We start from the raw sequence: 22998 nt of genomic DNA on the forward strand, positions 1-22998 counted from the left end.
GAAAGAAAGAAAGAAAGAAAGAAAGAAAGAAAGAAAGAAAGAAAGAAAGAAAGAAAGAAAGAAAGAAAGAAAGAAAGAAAGAAAGAAAAAAAGAAAGAAGGAGAAAGGAAGGAAGAGAGGGAGGAAAGTTCTAGATCTGTTATGAAAAGCATACCAACTAGAGAAAAAATGTTAATATTGGGGAGGTGGGGGGTTTGACGTGTATATAGTTTATTAATCAACAATAATTAGACTATATGGTCCTTGAACAGAAAATGGATGAAAGAATTATAGAAATAATTAAAGCAGTCATCATTAATCCTTGCTACCAACCTTTGTCTCTTCCCCTTTTCCTGAAAATTACATTGAAAACCACTGCCAAAGGCTTGCTAATACAACTTGTGAATTCTGTAGTTGCTATATTCTCTACTAACTGGGTGGGACATAGATCAGGAAGACCTGAGTTTGAATTCGCTTAAGGTACTCACTAGCTCCAAGACCCTGGGTAAGTCACTTAGCTTCTGTCTGTCTCAGTATCCTTATCTATAAAATGAGGATAATAATAGTACCTACTTCCCAGGGTTGTTGTAAGGATCAAATAAGATGATATTTTTAAAGGACTTTACAAACCTTATTGAGCTTTATAAATGTTAGGTGTTGTTATTATAATTGTCAAAGAAAATATAATTACAACCCTATTCCCCCTCTTCCCATAATTAGAAGATTGCATGCAACTTTGCCTATTAAAGTAAAGACAATTTTGAAATACTTTCTTGACTCCTCACTGTGCCCCTGAGCCATTTCAGCAGGTGGTTTTCTCAGCCCAGGAAAGATAAGATGGGCTAAAGCTCCAAATTAACTGAGTGCATTATTTTCTGTTTGGTTATTTGTCCTATACTATTTCACTAATGTAGATAATCAAAAAAGATAACTGTCCTTTAGGGGAAAAGTAGGAGAGAATTGAGCTTCATTTTTTAAAAATCATCTTTGGTGCTTTCTTCACACTAAGAATCCTTTTTTTTTTTTTTTGGTAGGAAAAATCAGAAGTGGGGAGACCCAGTATCTATAGATCTCTGACTTGCAACACTTCCAAGGAGATGACAGCCTTTAGTGATTATCCTTTTCCTGATAATTATCCCAACTACCTGCACAATTCCAAAATGATGGAGTACTTACGAATGTATATCAAGCATTTTGAACTTCTGAAGCATATTCGCTTCCTGGTGAGTAAGGACAGAGTGAATGCATAATTTACAGATTGCTCCTGAGAAGTACAAGTGGACTCACATGATTGGAACAGTAAATGGAGAGAGTGAGTCCACATTTTACTGCTTTACTAATTTTATAAATTTACTAATAATGAGACCATGAGCATCACAGCTCATAGAAAACAGGAATTTCTTTTTAATGTAGAGAAGCCTCAGTTTCCAGGATTGATAACAGTTCTATTTTGAGTGAGTTCAGTAAGGAAATATTGATGCATGCAATAGATTAGAAGTTTTTAACCTGCTTGGTTTTTTTGAATATTTTATTTTAAATAAATTAAAATTTTTAATTTTAAAATAATTTAAATAAAATTTTAAATAATTTAGTAACTATATTTGAATATACTTTATGTCCTTTCTGATCCTGTATATATACTATTCTATGCATTCAAAAATTATTATTGTGAGAAGGGATTTGTAGGTTTTACTAGGTTGACTAAGGTATCCATGTTGTATAAGAGATTAAGAATCCCTAGACTAGACATTATTATCTACTTTGTGAACCAAAGCCTAGAGTTCAGAAAAAGATTGTAGTCACATGCTAAGATCTAGAATTCTGTAAAAAAAAGTAAAGTTCTAAACACTCAAGGAAAAGTGATCTATGTTTATTCCCTTGTTCCCAGGCAAAGGTATGCAGTGTAAGGAAGCGCCCTGATTTCTCTTCCACTGGCCAATGGGATGTTGTGGTAGATATTGATGGGAAGCAAGAATTCTACATCTTTGATGGGATCATGGTTTGCAGTGGCCATTATAATTATCCTTACCTGCCACTAAAAGACTTTCCAGGTAAGTCACTCATAATATTAGAAAAAGGCACTAAAACCAAAGAGAAAATAGTTCTACATATATTTTATTATAAGTGAGGGCAAGAAATTAGTTATCTTTGTCTTGGTAGTGTTTTGGAATAACTGAATAGTGTATTCAAACCCAGAAAGAATCTTTGTATCATTTGTATTCTGAATAAATTCAGTATTTATTTTAGAAGCTACAGACATATGTGTAAGTGGGGGTTTACTCACATTAAAATATATATATACATATATATATGCATATATATATGTATATATATATACATGTAATACTGTTGTCCAATCTATATCTTCAAAAACCACCAATACTACTTTGTGAGTATAAAAAAATTTTTTTAATGGGGAAGACAATGTATAGTCTAAGAGTAATTTATTTACTTAGGACTTCATTAGTCATCTCCAAGATCTTTGTTTTGAAGAGAGAGAGAGGGAGAGAGAGACAGAGACAGAGACAAGAGACAGAGAGACAAAGAGAAAGGACACTGACAGATACTGGCAATAGGGACAACTTCCTAGAGTCTTCCATAGTGCCATTAACACAGTGAATACTCACTCTTTGTTAAACTAAATACGTGTGGGACTCTAAAGGACAGAGATATTGGAAATGGAAGGAAACTGAGTTCACAATATATAACTTGAACTTGATACATACGGAACAGGAATGTTTCCAAATCTCCTCTCAGGGACTTTGGGAAACTGTGCTATGTAATATAACATGTCTATATTTAAAGAAGCAACTTCCAGCTCTTGTCATAAAAGATTTAGAGTTGGACTTTCTTGGGATGACTAAATTATAACTGCATTTGTCTTAAGTTCATCTTAAGACTAAATTATAACTGCATTTGTCTTAAGTTCATCTTTCCTAATATTTTTCTACCTCTGTGAGGCAGTTAAGGCATCATTAATTAAAATTCTAGGAAGTTATTTTCAGTTTCCTCAGAGAAGATACCCTCCTCCAAGGTCACTTCATAATGAGAAAAAATGGTCCCTAAAACCTCAGCAAACAGAATAGCTTTTGAAATGTCTTCCAGCTCTTGGTGATTTTAGATTCTTCAGACATTGAAAGGGATAGTAGATAGTTTATTGTCTCTGAAGCTGGGAAAATCTAAAATCAAGCCCCATCTCTCACTCAAAATCGGTAGGTGATCCTTGTCAAGTCATTAATGAACTGCTTGCTGTTCGAGGATACTCTCTAACACTGTAAGTTGCAGAGAAGGTGCCTTGACCCAAGTAAGGGCGTTTCTTCATCCAGGAATACCTTGTATCAATGAAATCACAGATTCGGTTTCTAAGTAACAGTGCCAACGTGACTTTTATAAAGATAAAAGAATATTGTTGAAAGGCACTTGGTAATCAGTAAACTAGCAGTTATTTTTTTCAGCCTCTCCTATAATTCAGGCACTGGACTAAGCCCTAAGGATGCAAAGAAAGCTAAAAGACAGTGCCTGCTCTCAAGGAGCTCACAGTCTGGTGGGAATTACCACATGCAAATAGTTATGTACAAACAAGACTTAGCTTAAATTAAAAATAATAGAGAAAAAGTATTAGCAGTAAAAGCACTTGGGGAATACTTCTTGCAGAAGTAACACTTGAGCTGAGACTTGAGAGAAGCCAGGAGGCAGAGACGATCAAGGAGATCATTCCAGGAATGAGAGACAGTCAGAGAAAATGCCTGGAGTAGAGAGATGAAGTGTTAAAGAATAGTAGGGAGGCCAGTATCACCGGATCACAGAGAATGTGGTGGGGTGAGGGAAGAGGCTAAAGGGAAAATGGAAAAATAGGAAGGGACCAAGTTGTAAAGGTCTTTGAATGCCAAACAGAGGATTTTATATTTGATCCTGGTGGTGCTAAGGGGCCAATAGAGTTTGTTGCCTGGGACACGGATAAGATCAGATGTATTTAAAGACCACTTTGTCAACTGAGTAGAAGATGGAGTGAAATGAAAAGAAATATAAGGAAAGAAAACCAGCTAGTAGATTATTGCAATAGTCTAGGTTTGAGTTGATGAGATCCTCCACCAAGATTGTGGTGTTAGAGGAGAAAAGGGAATTTATTTAAGGTTAGAAATGATTGGACTTGCTTGTAAGGAGGGCTGTAGTAATGTGAACATGAAAAGTGACTTCAAAGACAATATATGATCACATATGGATAGACATAGGTCAAAGAGAACAAGAGACGAAAGATGACCCAAGCATTAATTGTTACCTTAAGGTTACCAAAAAAATCCAGAGGAAAGTTTCTGGGGCATTGGATGACCCCTGTCCATAGAGCATTTATGGAAAACAAAGACAAAAATTCTACAAGATGAGAAAACTTGAATGGATTATGATCCGAAGCTTTGAAAAAATCACTGATATCTGTGAAATTATGGATCAATCTAGTTCATCAGCCAACAAGCATTTATTAAGTACTTACCACTTGCCAAACACTGCTTGGTGCTGTACATACAAAGAAGGGTGCCTGCCCTTAAGGAACTCACATTCTAATCCAGGAGACAATATAAGTAAATAACTACTAGGTGACACAATAGAGACAGCACTGAGCTTGGAATCAGGAAGACTCATTTTCCTGAGTTCAAGTCTGGCCCCAGACAGTTACTAGCTGTGTGACCACATGGGCAAGTCAATTAATCTTGTGTACCTCAGTTCCTTCATGTATAAAATGAGCTGGAGAAGGAAATGGAAAACTCCTCCAATGTCTTTGCCAAGAAAAGCCCAAATGGGATCACAAAGAGTCAGACGCAACTAAAACAATTTAACAGCAACAACATATAAATACAGGATATCCTGAAAGTCTTAATGCAGTTTTAAACTTTAATAGCAAAAGGGCAGCACACAGACTATTAGGATGCCCCGTACAGTATAAATGGAAAGTAATTTTTCCAACTAGCAATAGTGGGAGGCCAAGAGGAGAGACTGGGAAAGGCCTCCTAAATCCTTAATCTTTTTTTGTTTGTAAACATATCATGATATTTCGTTTAGGCAAACATATTCTGCACAACTAAAAAAGAACTGTTGATAAACAAAGAATAATTTCTGTTTTAGTGAAAAAAATAATTTTTGAAAACATATAGCCAGTGTTTAAGGATCTGTGACATTCTCCATCAAAGCTCTAGTATTCTTGCCACCAGTGCAGATTGCCACTTATTTATGTCATAGAAGCTTAAGAATTAGTGTCTTCAGTCTTAGAGGACTAAGGCTACAGGAGAGGTTTAATGACTTGCCGTAGTTCACATGATCAATTAACTTATCAACAGTCAATCCTTAAGTACTTTCTAGTGTCAGATATTATACTGGCCACTGGGGATATAAGTAACAAAGAATGAAACCATTCCTACCCACAAGAAGCTTACATTCTAATGAGAAAGGAGACAAATACAAAATATTATAATACATTCAATATAAATATAAAATATATTTAAAATAGTTAAAAACAAAGTAAGCTGGGAAAGAGAGTGCTAGGAATTGGAGGACCAGGAAAGGCTTAATTTAAAAGAGCACACTTTCACCTGGTGCCCTCCTTCCCAAACAGTCTAGTATTAACTAATTTGTATATCTTGGTATTTATTAGCTTTATAATGTATAATTATTCTATCCTGCATTGGAATGTAAACTCCTTGAGGGTAGGGATTGTTTCATTCAATTTCTTTTATTCACCAGAAACTATGAGGTGGAGATGAAGTGAGATGGCATTCTAGATATAAGGGACAGCCATTGCAAAAGCACAGAGATAGGAAATGAAGGGTAGTTTATGTGTGTATTAGAGAGAAAATAAATTTGACTGAATCAAATAATGGAAGACTGGTGAAGGGGAGAGGAAGGGGCCAGGGAGATGTAGGTATAATTGTATACAGAATAAATCCAGACTAAACATAGTGGAGGTAATGAGGGACGAAACATAGATAGTAAAAAGAAATGGCAAATTCATTCTAAATTCATTACTCCTTCTGCTCCATTTGCCTTTCCTGATTTCTCTTTTTCTCTCCTCTCCTTTTCTCTCTCTCTTCTTTTCCTCTGTTCATTCTCATCTTCTCTCTGTCTGTCTTTTCCCTGGTCTTTCTATTTTTCTCTGTCTCTATATTTGTTTCTGTCTGTCTCTCCCCTTTGCTCTCTTCTCTTCTCTTTTCTTCTCTCTCTGACTGTCTGACTGTCCCTGTCTTTCTGTTTCTGTCTCTCCCCCTCATCTCCTCTCCTCTCCTTTGTCTCTCTGTCCTTGTCTCTATCTTTCTGTCTGTCTCTGCCTCTGCCTATGTCTGTGTTTGTCTATGGGTGGGTGTGTCTCCCTCTGTCTATCTATTTTTCTCTTTTCTCTCCTCACAGGAATCAAGAAATTTAAAGGTCACTATTTCCACACCTGGGAGTATAAGAATCCAGAGAAATTTTTAGGGAAAAGAATTGCTGTGATCGGCATAGGAAATTCTGGAGCTGATGTCGCTTGCGAGCTCAGTCATGGAGCTAAACAGGTCAGGTTTTTTTAAAATACATTGTTCTTCAAAGAAATTCATTCACTACTACTCATGCACTATATGGACTTTCAGTCATGGCTAGAAACCCAAAAAAATGTCCACTTTCATGAAGCTTATAGGGAATTTAGAATATAGTAATGAGCCCCAGTTATTTTTTGTTTGCTTGTTTAAGATCCCAAAAATACAGTGCTCTAAGAATCTGATGCTATAGGGAAGTAGTTTATGGCATGCCCAAGAAAATCTGATGAAATGTCACTTTTAAAAATTTACTTCTAAGAGACAGTTTCAGAGTGGTGGTCAGAGTGTTTCAGAATCAGTAAGACCTAGGTTCAAGTTCCCTCTGAACTAACTAGTTGTTTGCTAGGTGATGCAGAGCGCAGGGTGCTGGAATCAGGAAGACTTGAGTTCAAATCCAGCCTCAGTATGTGAGCTGTGTAACCCTGGGAAAGTCATTTAATCTTCTTGAACCTTGGTTTCTTCATCTGTAAAGGGAGGAAATAATAGCACTTACCACTCAGGATTGTTGTGAGGATTAAATGAGATAATATAGGTAAATCACTTTGCAAACCAGAAAGTGCTATATAAAATCAAGCAATGATGAGGGTGAGGATGATGAGGTATATTGTACTATAGCACCTTCTCTCTTCTAGGTGTTCCTCAGTACAAGGCGAGGTGCTTGGATATGGAGTCGTCTTTGGGATAATGGGTATCCCATAGATACTGTACTCTTCACACGCTTTTATAACTACATCAATAAGTGGCTAACAACCTCTATGATCAACAACTGGGCAGAGAATAAACTCAATTCCAAGTTTAATCACACAGATTTTGGACTTCAGCCTCAGCATAGGTATGTTCCAGGAGTGAGGATGGAAAATGTTTTCCTTTATTTATTTAAGTGGGCAAGTCAAATAGGAAACGTGGAAATGGATTAAAATCTCTATGAGAAATACACTAGAAATCACACTCTGAGGACAAGATAACAATCTTAAAAATGGAAAACAAAAGAGGACGGGTAGTGAAGTGTTATAATTGGACATTTTGGGAAAGAGTATTTTGGATTAGATGGCCACTGATATCCTTTCCAGGTTCATCACAAGAATGAGTACCGTAGCCTCTTTCCTTGTGAATTTCTGGGCCATCCTACTCTATTTTTTACTGAGAAGGTAAACATGGAGATGTTGTACTGCCTTTTTTTCCTGTGGAATTATGGTGTCTTGGTTTGGGGATGTTCAAATCCAAAGTGATCATGTAAATGGCATATGGGCAAGTTAGTTATATATTCCCAAGTCCCATTTTTGATTGTCTGCTCTTAACAAAGGTTCAGATCTAGATAAGTTATAAATGAAGAATAGGTGCAGAAGCTGAACCTGTGGCAATTCTCCCGGCCTTTCCCTTCTTTTCTCCACTACATGTATCAGCCAATGTAATTTCACTTAGTTTTCTTATTTCCTTTGTTCTTGGATTCTCCAGCGAAAAGTTTAGAATAACAAAGGAAATCTAACTCCTGAAACAGTGTTCTATAACCTAGTCTGTACTGTGGGTAAAATACCCTTCTCAACAACTTTCTCTTTGTCTACTAAGGAGGAAAAACCTTTTTTTTTTTTAAATGAAGGAATTATTTTAAATACAACTCTGAAACCTGTGAATGCCCAATGTATCATCAACCTCTCTTCACCTTTACTTCCACTTATCTCATGTCAAATTAATTCACTAAGAAATTGTGAGTTCTCTACTATTTAAAGGTAATTAATCTATAAATGATGGAGCTTTTCTATCTCTAAGTAGTTAATAAACACTTTTTAATTCACCAGCTTTCACAAGTAGCACAAAATGACCTTTGTATTATAAAGTTATGGAGAGATCAAAGGCCCAATGTACTCCCCAAAAGGAATATGCATATATGTATTTATATTTTTATTTATACATATGCAGCATATTTTATATGTGTATACATTATTAACTATAAAGACTATATTAAGAATATATATTTATATAGTGCTATATGAAAGGACAGCAAAAAATATTATCACAAAAGACATTACAGGGGAAGGAAATATTTATACAATGCTTAATATATGCTAGGCAGTGGGCTAAGCCATTTTTATATAAATATTATCTCATTTGGGCCTCACCATAACCCTGAAAGACAGATGCTATTATTATCCTTATTTCTTTAGTTGAGGAAAATGAGATAGGCAGAGGTTAAGTGACTTCCCCATTTCTACATGCTTCTATATAGAGCTACACAGTGAGACCAATTTAGAACTGGAATCTTCCTTTCTTCAGGCCCAGAGCTCTATAAATTTTGCCATCAGCTGTATCTAATAACTGGGAAAACTGTACTAAACTACTGCAAACAAAAGAGAAAACACAATTCTATCCTAATAGAAAACAGTCTGCCTTAGGGATACTGTTTTCATTTCCAGTGATTGAACTTAAAAAACACAAGCATGGAACATTAGAAACATCATTGAAATGTACCTAAATTATTCAAGAGAATTGATGAACTACCATTTATAGACCAATGAAAACATTTAGGAATTTTATGATCATAATAACATAGGATCCGAGATTTAAAGTTATTTAGTCTAACCCTATCATTTTGTAGACAAGAAAACAGAGGTTCTCATTTTGGTCAGTCGTTTTCAGTCACATTCAACTCTTCTTTATTCTATTTGGGGTTTTCTTGGCAAAGACACTAGAGTAGTTTGGCATTTCCTTCTCCAGTTCATTATATAAATGAAGAAACAGAGATAAACAGAGTTAAGTGATTGCCCAAGGTCACACAACTAGTGTCTGAGGCCAGACTTGAACTCAGAAAAATGTCTTTCTGACCCCCAAACTGGCCATCTATACATATATGTGCCCTATAACTACCCTAGATGAAGTCTAAAGAGATGAAAGAACTTATACAAGGTCATACTGGTGCCATCACAGTGCCAGAATTTGATCTGGATCCTTTGATTCTGAATACAATGTGCTTCAAAGCTTTATTCTTGAAATGCAAAGGCACAGAGAAAGAATATGATATCACTTCACAAAATCAAAGAAAGTATGAGTGAAATAAACATGAATTTGCTCATCAAAATCTAAGCTAGAGACTTGGAAATACTCCTTGAGATTTGGAAGAGACAAGCTCATAATCAAGACTTACTCCTTTAAATTTACAAAATGCATTTTTCAGAAAGGTGTGAAATATATGGACAGACATTATAATTAGGTAAAACATATTTTGATAAATTTATTTGTAACACTTTTTAATGGAGAGGAGCATCTCTAAGTTTTCAGTTTGTTGCCAAGGCAGTCAGTTATGAGTTCTCCCAAAATTCACATTAGTTTTTCTATTGAGATAGACTCATGGACAAGATAAGGTATAAGTCTGACCCAGTGTTGGTGTTCTTCAGTCCTTATGAATTCATGAATTCTCAGAATAAAATGGGAGTAAGAATATAGTCAGTTCTTCTCAATTATAATTTTATGATATCACTGCTAGATAAATATATTTGATTTCCATAGAATATTTTTGCCCAATGTGAAATGTTTATGTGTTGATATCACTTCTAGATAAATATATTTGATTTCCATAGAATATTTTTACCCAATGTGAAATGTTTATGTGTTGCAAGACACCTATTTGCGATCTACAGGTCTAACCTTTAAGCTTTCATCTCTGTATACCATTGGCACTCAGGAAATTTTACTGCTTGGCAATTTTTAATAGTGCCAGATATAAATAGCTATGCTAAAGTCAATCATTTCTTATGAAATTGATAAAGAATGGTAAGCTGATCTGGCAAGCTGAAGTTCATCTTCAAAGCTTAGCGTTCACCTTCATAAAGACGTGTACTCACTTTTTTGGATCATACTCATTATCCCTTAGGTTTCTGAGTCATCAACCTACTTTCAGTGATGATATGCCCAACCACATAATTTCTGGGAGACTGCAGGTGAAACCAAACGTTATCGAATTCACTGAAACCACGGCCATATTTGAGGATGGTACTGAAGAGGAGATTGATGTTGTGATTTTTGCCACGGGATACACATTTGACTTTCCTTTCTTGGAAGACAACTTGAAAAATATTGACAGCGAACACACCATGTATAAGTTTGTATTTCCACCTTTTCTCGAGAAGCCAACACTAGCTTTTATTGGTATCCTCCAGCCAGTGGGAGCCACCATTCCAACATCAGAACTCCAGAGCCGTTGGGTTGCACGTGTATTAAAGGGTAGGTGTAGGACTCACATTTTTTCACATTTTTTTAAAATTTAGACTTGTGATTTCAGTTATGAAGGGAACTCTCAATGAGTAAACTCTTTCCTGTGTAGAATCATAGACAGTTGCTTGAATTAAGTGACTTGAGCACAGTCAGACAACTAGTGTCTGTCAGGAGGCAGGACTTAAACCTAAATTTTTTTGACTCCCAAAACCAGCTCTCTAGTCATTTTGCAGCATTACCTATTCATATTTATGAAATGGGGAGCAGATTATGTAATACAAATTGAGAGAACACCCATACCCAATACATGTTTGCTATTGTCCTCTCCTAATATGTGAAATTCAATCATTAGAAAATCATTTCTTTAGAACTTAAATAATTTAAGGACTCCAAGATTTCCATTGTTTTTCTCTAAGAGAATGACCTTTTAAGAAATTATGAGGTAGCACATTAATACTGTCATTTGGGAGTTGTAATAGTGCCTATCTCCTAGGATTGCTATTTGGATAATATGACATAATGTTTGCATAGCGACTGTCAAAACGTAAAAGGATTCATAAAATACTAGTAGCTATTATTACTATTAATTTGTTCACTTACCCTCTAATGGTAAAAACAAGGATCTATTGGATTAGGGGATAGGTAATGTATCTAAAGCGACAGAAATTCCAACATCAGGGAGAGGGCTGACAAAATAAGAATCTTAGGAAGGGCAAAGTTAGTTAACTTCACAATTTTGCCAAAACTTAGTCTTGTGTCTATAATAAAAAGAGACCTCAGAAGTAATCAAGCCCATTGCCTGAACTCAATACCCTTTATTATATCTCTGTCAAATGGGCATCCTACTTCCACTTAAAAACCTCCTATTCCTATAAGAATCAGCTGGCGGATGACCAGAAACCATGTGTTTGGGGAAGTGTATCTGTCCAAATGGAGAGAATAGATACCGTATTTAGAAAACTAGTCATATGTCTTCATTTTAGCATAGCATTTGACAAAGTTTTTCACAATTCCCTTGGAGACATGATTTGAAAAAGTGATTAGTAGTAATTAGCTTATTACTTAATAAAGTTCTCTCAGTGACAGAGACAGAATAGTTGTTAAATTTTTACCTTGTCTTTGTGATAATTATGCCCTTTTTTAAAAAAAAATATGTCCTTTGCAAGACAGAGGAGATAACGAGGGGGATTGCTACTCTAGAACTGGTTCAAGTCAATAAGTGTTGTGAGTTGCTGACATCAAAACATTGGGAACTTTAGAAAGAAATGACAACTCTCTCTTGGAATTTGTTATAGAGAGAAAGAAAACAGGTCAAACCCTTTCATGTACCAAAGAGCAGGCAAGAACAAATTTCAAAGAATTAAGAGAAAGGTTGAATAAGATATTGTGAAAGAACAAAACATTTATTAAGCATCCTCTATGTACCAGGCACTGTACTGTGCTTTATAAACAGTATCTCATTTGATCTTCATAGTAACACTGGGAGGTAAATGCTATTATGATCTCCATTTTATTATTGAAGAAATTGAGACAAATAGAGGTTAAGCAAGTGGCTTTATCAAGGTGCCCCAGCTCACAAATTTCTAAGGTTAAATTTGAGCTTGAGTTTTTCCTGATGGCCTGTTATTTTGTCCATCACATCACTTACATGCTTCTATTTTATGGCCTAAAACTCAACCTGTCAAGCCTTCCCAAGAGTAATAGGAAGCCCTTAAGAATGAAATATTGTGAAAAATACAGAAAGATGCAATGAAAAACTAAGGAGAAATCATCTGAAGATGTGTAGATATATAAGGAAGTAACTCACTAACAAAGATATTAAAAAGACTAACCTAAAATATGAAAGCAAGGTCAGGTGGTAGAAAACTAATACAAAAGAGTTAAGAACTTCTTTAAGATTAATATAGGGAATACTCAAGTCCATAATAATATTTATGTAGCACTTGAAGCTTGCAAGATACATTACAACAACTATCTCATTTTATTCTTCTCAAGTAAGAGATGCTATACTTGTCTCCATTTTACAAATGAGGAAACTGAGGCAAACAAGCTAAATAATCTGACTAGTCACACAGATAGTAAGTACCTGAATCTGGGTTTAAACTTGAGCCTTTCTGACTCCAAGTACCATATTCTATCCACTGTACTACCTAGCTACTTCCCATGAATGAGCTGAAACTAGTCAAGAATGAAAAAAGATTAAAATAAAGAACTTATTTAAGCTATGTTATGGACAAATCAAAAAAAGTAAAGAAAGGTAGGACTCACTTCTCTGGGCAAATGGAATGGTTAAAATATATGAATGGAAAAAAGACAGAACTGTTGATCTCTTATTTTACTCGTGTTTTGCCTATTAAGGAGAGATCTTCAGCCTGGGAAGGTTAGTTTAAAATGGTTTAAAAAAATAAACCTGAATTTAATGAGATGGTAATGAAATACTTCATGAGTTCAAGTCACCAAGATAGGAAAATTACTCTTTACAGTATGGAAAAAATAGGAGGATAAGATTATTTGCAAGTTATCTCTCCCATTCCAACTGTGAGCTTCACAAAAGCAGGTATTTTCTTTTTATCCTCAGTGTGTCACACAATGTTTGACATATAATAGACACTTAAAATTTTTTTTGACTGAATGACTTACTACAAGTCATCATTGATAAATCTTGGTAAATTAGAGAGATATAGATCTGAAGAAAAGTTTAGATTGTCTTGATCTTCAGAATAGGGGAAAAGATAGAATATTCAACACTAGGGTCTAGACTGATGAGTTAGTTGTGAAATCTAGGAAAGCTCTGCAACATATTAAGGGAATGGTTTGTGAATATTTAGAAAGGAAAGTGGTACTTAAGAGCCTTATAGTCTCATTTTATTTCCTTTTACTAATTAAAACAAATAACAGCAATAATAGTTGTCTTTTATACAGCCTCAGACCCTTATTAGCTGTATGACTGTGGGTAAGGGCCTTTAATCTGTTTGTTTCACTATCCTCAATTGTAAAATGTGGATTGTAATAGTATATATCTCCCAAGTGGTTGAAAGGATCAAATAAGACAATATTTATAAAATACTTAGCATAGTGCCTGGCACATAGTAGGTATTATATAAATTATATTGTTATTATTATTATTAAAATGCACTAGACTTGCTTGACCATGTAGGACAGAACTGAGATCATTGAGTTGAAGTTGTAGAAAGGCTAATTTAGGTTTAATGCAAGGAAAAAAAAACATATTCATTAGATCTCCATAATGATTAGTACTATCCAATGGCAGAACTTATTTCTTCAAGAAATGGTACATCTCCTTTCAATAGATCTCTTCTATTGGACACTAAGTGAGTCATTATCAGATATGCTGTAGAAGGGATTGTTGGCCAGATGGAGTTTATAGTAGATGACCTTTGAGGTCCCTTCAAATACTAAGATTCTGTGATTCTGATTAAAAACCTCTTGACTGGATTTTCAGGCAAATATGTTTTGTGAACCCCCTATGGCTCGCTGTCTTATTGTGACAGAGTAACATTAAAGCTCAATAAAATTATGAGTTATGCCATGCAGTGTTACCCAAGACAAACAGGTCATAGTGGAGAATTCAGACAAAATGTAATCCAGTAGATTAGGGAATAGCAAACCACTCTGTTATCTTTGCCAGAGAAATTCTATGGACAATATTAAAATTATAAAAGATAGAACATCATAAAAGATAGAACATCATACCAGAAGGTATCCAACACATTACTGGGAAAAGCAGAGGACATCTCTAAGTAGCTCCAGAAAGAATGAAGTGTCTGGGTCAAAACTGAAAGGAAACTTAGCTGTGGATGTGTCTAGTACTGAAAGGAAAGTCTAATGATGCAAGATCAGTACTGCAAAAGTACATGAAATGTAAGATCTGTGAATCAAGGTAAGCTGGATTTGATCAACTAGGAAATAGAATATTGAACATTATCATCTTGAGTGTCAGTGAATTTAAATGGATGGAAATGGGTGAGCTTAATTCAAGTAATCCTTACATATACTACTGTGGGCAAGAATCCCTTAGAAGAAATAGAGTAGTTCTCAGTCAAAAAAAAAAGATAAGAAAAGCACTACTTGGACATAATCTTAAAAATGTCAGAATACCTTCTGAATCCAAAGCACACCATTCAGTAGTACATTAAAACAAGTGGATTATCCAACTACTAATGCCAAAGAAATGAAATTGGCTTAATTCTATGAAGACCTAGAACATCTTCTAGAAATAATACCCAAAATAGATGTAACATTCATCATAGAGATTTTGGTGCTAAAGCAACAAATCAAAAAATAAATGGAAAAACAGGCAAGTTTGGTATTGAAATACAAAATAAAACGGAGTAGAAAGTAATAGTTTTGTTAAGGTCATAGTAGTCAGAGCAAACACTCTTTTTCAACGAACCAAATGGTGACTCTACCCATGAACATCACCACATGGTCAATACCAAAATCAAATTAATTATATATTTTGCAACCAAAAGTGGAGAAGCTCTATGCACTCAATTAAATTGAGACCTGGAGCTGACTGTGGCTCAGATTATGAGTTTCTTATTGCAAAATTTAAACTTAAGTGGAAGAAAGTAAAGCAAACCATCAGACCACATAGGTATCATGAATATGAAGTGGAGATGATGAATAAATTTAAGGGATTTGATCTGATAGAGTACCAGAAGAATCATAGTCAGAGGGTTGCAGTATTGTAAAGGAAGCAGTAAAAAATTATCTCAAAGAAAAATAAGAATATAAGATGTCTGATGGGACTTTACACATAACTGAGGAAAGAAGGAAAGTGAAGGAAAAGGAGAAAGGGAAAGATATACCCAACAGAATTGCGAGGAAAGCTAACAAAGTTTTCTTAAATGAACAATACAAAGAAGTAGAAGAAAACAACAAAACAAGAAAAGCAAAAGGTCTCTTCAAGAAAATTAGAGATATCAAGAAAATGTTTCGTGCAAAAATAAAACAAAAATGGTAGGGACTTAACAGAGGTAGAAGAGATCAAGAAGTTGAAATAATACACTAAAGAGCTATACAAGAAAGGTTTTAATATCAATGATAACCATGATGGTATGGTTACTGATCTAGAACCATTCATCCTGGAGAATGAAGTCAAGTGGGACCTAGTAAGCATTGTGAACAATAAAGTTAGCAGAGGTAATAGAATTCCAGCTGAGCTATTTAAAATCCTAAACAATGAGACTCTTAAACTGCTGTGCTCAACATGCCAACAAATTTAGAAAACTCAGCAGTGGCCAGTGGATTGGAAAAGATCCATTTATGTACCAATCTTAAAGCAAAATAATGCCAAAGAGTGTTTAAATTACCAATTTATTGAAAAATTATTCTCATGTCACATGCTATCAAGGATATGCTTAAGATTCTGTGAACAAAGAAATACAGAAATTCAAAGAGACAGAAGAATGAGAGACCAAATTGCTAGTGTTTGCTGGATTGTAGAGAAAACAAAGATGTTCCAGGAAAACATATACAAATGTAGCAAGTTCTCAAAGAAATTGAAGTTCCAGGTCATTTTACTTACCTCTTGAGGAACCTGTATTTGGATCAAGTTAGAACTGAGCATGGAACAACTGATTGGATTAAGATTGGGAAAGGAATATAATAAGGCTATATATTGTCATGTTATTTATTTAAATTATATGCAGATTGCATTGTGTGAAATGCCAAACTAGGTGAATTAAAATCCAGAATTAAGGTTGCCAGGAGGAATATCAACAATCTCATATATGCGGATGATTCCATTCTGATTACAGAAAGTGAAGAAGAATTAGGAAGCTTTTGATGAGAGTAAAAGAGAAGAGTGTAAACAATAGCCTGAAGCTTAATATTTCTAAAAAGCTAATATCATGGCCACTGATCCCATCACTTCCTGGCAAATAGAAGGAGAAGAATGGAAACAGTGTCAGTTTTTATATTCTTGAGCTCAAAGATCACTGAAGATGTTGTCTGTAGCCAAAAAGTTAAAAGATACTTGCTCCTTGGAAAGAAAGCTGTGGCAAATCTGGCCAGTATACTAAAAATTAGGGACATCATCTTATTGACAAGTTCCACATAGTCAAAGTTATGATTTTTCAGTAGTAATATACTGTAAGATGGGCTAAAAGAAAATCTCAGTGTTGAAGAATTGACACTTTTGAATTTTGGTCCTGGAGAAGACTTTTGAGAGTCCCTTGGACAGCCAGCTCAAATCTGTCAACACTTTAAAAAATTAATTTAGACTATTCATTAGAAGGACAAATGCTGAAGCTGAACCTCAAATATTTTGGTCACATAATGAGAAGACAGGATCATTGGGAAAGATCCTGCTGTCTAGAAATATTGAAGGCAAAAGAAAGGGATAACAAAGAATGAGATGGAAAGATAGTGTCATGGAAGCAATGAACATGAGCTTGGACAGACTTTGAGACATGGTGAAGGAGGTCACAAATGATATGACAAACATATTTTGTAATATGTAGTCCATCTTTTGTGAAGAACCCATGATTCCAATAATTATAACAGATATTTAGAGATTCCAAATCCCATTCTCAGAATCATCTTCTTAATGGTCTTTTCCTTAATATGCCTTTCTCCTCTGAAACCACGAGTTTTTGAATTTGCTATAGTCAACATTATAATTATGCAAAATATAGGAACTAGCTCTTTCCCAATGGAAATATGTGGTATGGATTTGAAGAATGTAATCATTTCATAGGATTCATCATTTGCACTAATTGGAACACAGCTGCACTTTAAAGTGGCAGCCATGATAAAAAATATCATTGGTTCGCTTAACATTTTTCTTTCTTGCCCAGGACTTTGTAATTCCTAGAAATCCCTTCTAGGTTGCCTCTAGTAAGAACATAAGTTTCCTCCCTAATCTATAATAGTAAAAAGTGACCATTGGATTGACAAAACTCAGGAATCTCTTTATTATATATGCCAGGAAGATGGCAGGTCTCTGTATTATTCATGTTGAATAGGTATATGTCAACCCCAGAGATCTACGGCCTCTTAAATAAGTTTTCCATCATTAACAAGAATACTTTGAAGTAGTATTTCTCAAAATAATAATTATGCATCCTCACCAGGAGATGAAATTTGCCTACTTACATTAAGGTTTCTACTTGATGTAATTTTTTAACCTGTAGTTTTTGAATTTGTTTGTAGATGTCTGAGGAGGTTGTATTACTAGCTCTTCTCCTAAATTTTAGTCTCCTGCAAATATCTGAATGTCTTTTCTATAGTCATCTTCCTACACTATCTTTTAGCTTGGTAGGTCATCAGTATTCTTCCTCATAAAATAAAGGGTTTAGAAGACATGATCTCTGAGCTCTCTCCACTTAAATATTTTTTCATTCTATGATCCAAACTACTTTATGAATGAACTATTGCAACATTATAAAGAACAGAACTTTTCTTCCTGATACTGGTAACCAAAGGGAAATGCTGCCCTTCCTTCCTCAGGAGCTCCTACATGGGCCCTTTGGCTTTCAGTTCCTGATATAAGCATCACAATTTCTTCCTAAAACTACTTCTTCTCATTCATATACTCCTACAGTAAGTCCTGCTCAGATTCTCTTTTATTTTCCTTTCCTAGGAGCAAAGAAATTACCATCACAGAAAGATATGATGGCAGATATTAAGCGGACCAGAGACAAACTGGACAAACAGTAAGAAAAATTATAGTCAATGAAGGACAATCAAATAGCCTTTGTTTACCTCATTTGCTTATTAGGTCTAATTTACATTTTTACTCCTTATGGCAACAAGGATTAGAAACATGTTAAGATCCTTGCCCTCAGGACAATTCTATTAAAATGCGTCTCTCCTTAAAACACTGTGGACCACCAAAACCATTAAAATCCAAGTACTTTCTTATATCAAGTTCACTTGGATAACTAAATCTTAAAGAGCAGACAGTTCTTAAGAGAAAAGTGAGTACTTAATTCAGTCTAGCAAAAACATGGACATCTGAAGAAATTTTTAGCCCTTTGTAAATGTACAAATCCATTGAAATGAGCTCTATAAATTAAGAATAGAAATAAATGGAAAAGCAATTTTAAGTACTTCATTGTATACTAAACACAAAAGATATAAGTAGAAATGGCAACAGAGTCCCTGATCTCAAGGAATTCACACTTTATTTGGGGACTATAAAAAGCCTGGAAATGCTAAGGGTGTAGCAGTAGGTGTATGGCTAAGTACATATGGTCCTTCATTTGGATAGTTCTGGAGGTCTAGAAGTCAGAGCAACAGGACAGATGATAAAGCCATCTCACCAGAAGGAATAAAGTTAATAACACCTATTTCAATCAAGAACCCCATCTGAGCAGCCCAATATGTGAGAAAAAAGTGACGGGAAGAATTTGACCATGGAGGTGGGTCTTCTGCCTTCTGGCTAACCTTAATGGATTCTTGAAAGCCTGGGATGATGATCTAGGGTGCTGGCATTATGTCAGACAAACCTAGCATTCCCTGATAGGTTCCTATAAGAAAAAACAAGAGGAAAAGGCATATTAATGGAAACTAGTCTTCCTATTCACTAGATGTCTACTGTGGGTTGTAAGAGTCTTGGTTAGGGCTAACTTCAATGCAGAACTTCTTAACATGGAATCCAATAAAATATATAGAAAGCTACAGAATCTGCTACTGTGGAACATCTCCTATTATATTTCTTTTTAGAATGAAAGTCATGAAGCATTCAGTGTATTTCAATCTCCTGAGCAACCTTTGAGAAAAAATAAAAAGATTGGAGTAGTATTTGATATATTAACAACAAAGAAAAGCAAAATGGTGGCAGAAATGACTAAATCATTCCTTGAAATCATCAAACATACCTGAAAGGAGAATGGCATATATTTATCAAACTTCAGAATAAGGGACTAATTCAGAATGATACTGATATGACTTGACATGACATGACATGACAGCCATTCTCCATGTAGGGTCTTCCAAAATCATATTGATCTGATTACCCACAGTCTGACTCACTCTACATTGATCTCAACATGTTGGTGTCTGTTGATCTTCTTTGAATATGAAGGACAACAACTGACCAACCAACCAAATTTACAATCTCTTCTGTTCCCTGAACAAAACACTCATCTCCAAATTCCATGCATTTTCATTGGCTATTGCATATGCCTGGAATCTTCTCCCTCTTCACCTCCACTTCCTTACTACTCTAGTTCAAGTCTCAACTAAAGACACACTTTCAGTAAGAAGCCATTTCCAGTACTTCTTATACTTCCCTCCAAAAGTATCTCCAATTTATATCTTTTTGAATATAGTTGTTTATATTTTATCACCACCACCATCCCCATTAGACCATGAGCTCCTTGAGGGCAGGGACTATTTTTGGTCTTTCTTTGTTTCTCCAACACTTAGCCTGGTAGCTACGACATAGTATGTGCTTGATTAAGTGATTGTTGATTTTACTTAACTAAAAATATTAAAAATGCATTTTGCTTAAGGATTATTTTAGACTTCTTAGATACCCTGACATTGGGTAACTTTCAATAGTTCCTTCACCCTGAAGATCTCCACTAACCAATCTTCAGATATTGTTGATGGAAACTATTACAAGAAACCAACATGGAGCAAACCTCAGATTCAAGTTTTAACCTGGGGCTTTTCTTCTCTCTTTTGGTTTCAGGTTCTTGAAAAGCCCACGTGATACTAGTCGAGTACCATATGTTCAATACATGGATGAAATCGCCTCTGAAATTGGTGTGAAACCTAATCTGTTCTGTCTCTTTCTCCAAGATCCCAAGCTGGCCTTAGAAGTTTTATTTGGTCCCTGCACACCATATCAGTACCGCCTACAGGGACCTGGGAAATGGGCTGGGGCCAGGACAGCCATCCTCACTCAAAGGGAACGAATTATCAAACCTATGAGGACTCGAGTCCTCAAATGTAACCAGTCTCCAAGTTCTGTGTTATGTTGGCTATTAGGAGCCGGCCTTAGCCTATCTCTCTTTGTCTTTATTTTAGCTATTAATGGGTAACTCTGTCATCATCTTTGCAAACAGAAACCTACATAGTTAAGAAGCAGTTAGGTGACAGTTGATTTCTGTTCAATTTTAACCAAATTATAGCAGCTGAGTATCAAGCAATACTAACCTTCTTTTGCAGTTCCAAAGATCACAAAATTCTTCAATTGTAGTCCATGGCTATTTGATCAAGAATTTCCCCCATGTTTCTAGGAAGAGAGGTTTCCTATTTTGTTTTGGTTTCTTTATGTCCAAGTTACAAAAGTATTTTTTAAGTGTGAATAGATTCTAGGAACATTGGGATCTGCCTAAACTTATCTTTTCATTAAAATCCAAATTACCAGTAATTTTCAACTGGCCAAATAACACTTTTGCAAAAACAAATCAGAGTTAAATGAAGACATGTTTCAAATAACCTAGATGCTTTCAGTCATAAGTGAATAATACCACCCAAGAAATTTCCCATGCATTGTAACTTTATTCCTCTAAAAATCATAATAATAATAGTTTTTATATAGTACTTTAAGTTTTGCAAAGCATTTTACACATATTATCTCATTTGATCTTCACAATACTTTGTGAGATAGGTACTATTATTATTCCTATTTGACAGAAGAGCAAAGTGAGACACACAGTTAAATGCCTTATTCTGTGTGACATAGCTAACAGAACAACATATATATTCTCTAGCTTTCTTCTATTTTAATGGGGCTCAGAATACTCCTGATTTTAAACATTCATGGTTTTCAACTATTCCTTGCACTGTTGTCCTACTTTGTTCCTTAAAAAACAGCAACTAGCAAGAGATTTTTTTCCCTTTGGGATGTAATCAACCTTTTTTGACCAAGCCAAGCCAGAAGATAGAATTCTGAGAGATTCAGGCATTAAGCATGAGGGCTCTTTGGAGTAAACTTCTCACACAAAGCTCATTTCACCCAAGTGGAGTCAATGGCTATGGGATTCAGGATCTACTGCCAGCTATATCCCTTCTCTACAACCTCTTGCACTGAATTATCTTTCACTATTAACAAATCCCTTTTCTTTTTTCCTTGCCTCCTTTCTCCTTCCTGCTATCCCTTCCCCATACAAACTATGTGCTTTTCTCTTTTTCTGGATCATTCCATTAATTACATAATAAATATATTGGTTATATCACATAATATAACCAATTATTGGCATGCCAATAATTTAGTAATTTTTTTATTTGTCCACTAAATAAAATGCAGTGTCTATATAGATAGCTGATGACATAGTAGATAGAATGCTAAGTCTAGAATCAGGAAGACCCTGATTTCAAGTTTGGTCTCAGATACTTATTAGCTGTGTGTCTCTGCACAAGACCCTTAACTTCTGCTTGCCTTAGTTTCCTCAACTTAAAATTGTGGTAATAATAATAATATAATATCCTGAAAAGTTGCTATGAGAATCAAATGAGACAATATACATAAAGAGTACTGGCATAGAGTAGGCGCTATATAAATGCTCATCTTCCTTTTCTCTCCCCCACCCCACAGTCAGAACTTTAGGAAGATAATTTAAGAAAGTTCTTGAGAATAACATTCTATTTCTGTGAAAAATAAAAGTTTTCTTTGTAATAAAACTAACCTGACACCTAACTGTTCATATTATTTTCCTGTTATTGATATTTACATTTTATACTACTGTTAAGTTAACTTTGTAATTGATATTTCATGTAGGTTCTAATAAACATTATCATTTATGAATTCATCTTTTGTAAATGAAATTATAGTGGCTAGACAATCTGAAAAAATAAAGTTGTATAATGATCCATACTTTTTTCTTATTTCAATAATTTCAATGATTTCTATCAAATTAGAGTAAAAAAATTCCTAATTTGTGTCCAATTCTTCTAAGTAAAATCTATAGAATAAGATTCTAACACCACCCATTGAAAGGTGGAAAATTAATGATTCAATCATTTTGTTTATAAAATACCAAATAACCAGTTCATTCTTCAGTTAGTTCCAGAATGAGTTAATTCACTAAATTAACTTTTTTTCCCTCAACACTATGTTTTATCCCACCACTAGACAGAAGCAAATAGTTCATTTTTTCCCAGCTGGAGAAGTGTGGTTTAGGACTCCATATAATAAGAACTATAATTAATTATTATGGAGACAGCTAGATAGCACAATGGATAGCCAAGGCCTGGGGTCAGAAGGACCTGGGTTCAATTCTGGCCTCAGACACTTTCTTACTGTGTGACCCTAGGCAAGAAATTTAATCCCATT

At 34.9% G+C, this 22998-nt stretch overlaps 1 protein-coding gene across 1 annotated transcript in view; it reads left to right on the top strand.

Moving 5' to 3' along the window:
• LOC123245521 (flavin-containing monooxygenase 5-like) overlaps nucleotides 1-20761 on the top strand; it is a 22071-nt gene extending 1310 nt beyond the window's left edge. The window contains exons 2-8 of the mRNA XM_044674440.1: nucleotides 1014-1202; nucleotides 1868-2030; nucleotides 6373-6515; nucleotides 7169-7368; nucleotides 10402-10751; nucleotides 18352-18424; nucleotides 20410-20761. Of these exons, the coding sequence (XP_044530375.1) occupies nucleotides 1014-1202; nucleotides 1868-2030; nucleotides 6373-6515; nucleotides 7169-7368; nucleotides 10402-10751; nucleotides 18352-18424; nucleotides 20410-20761 (1470 nt within the window). The remainder of the gene's footprint in view (nucleotides 1-1013; nucleotides 1203-1867; nucleotides 2031-6372; nucleotides 6516-7168; nucleotides 7369-10401; nucleotides 10752-18351; nucleotides 18425-20409) is intronic.
• The last annotated feature ends 2237 nt before the right edge of the window (nucleotides 20762-22998 follow it).

Source organism: Gracilinanus agilis, chromosome 4 (assembly GCF_016433145.1).
Source record: "Gracilinanus agilis isolate LMUSP501 chromosome 4, AgileGrace, whole genome shotgun sequence".
In the NCBI taxonomy this organism is placed as follows: domain Eukaryota; kingdom Metazoa; phylum Chordata; class Mammalia; order Didelphimorphia; family Didelphidae; genus Gracilinanus; species Gracilinanus agilis.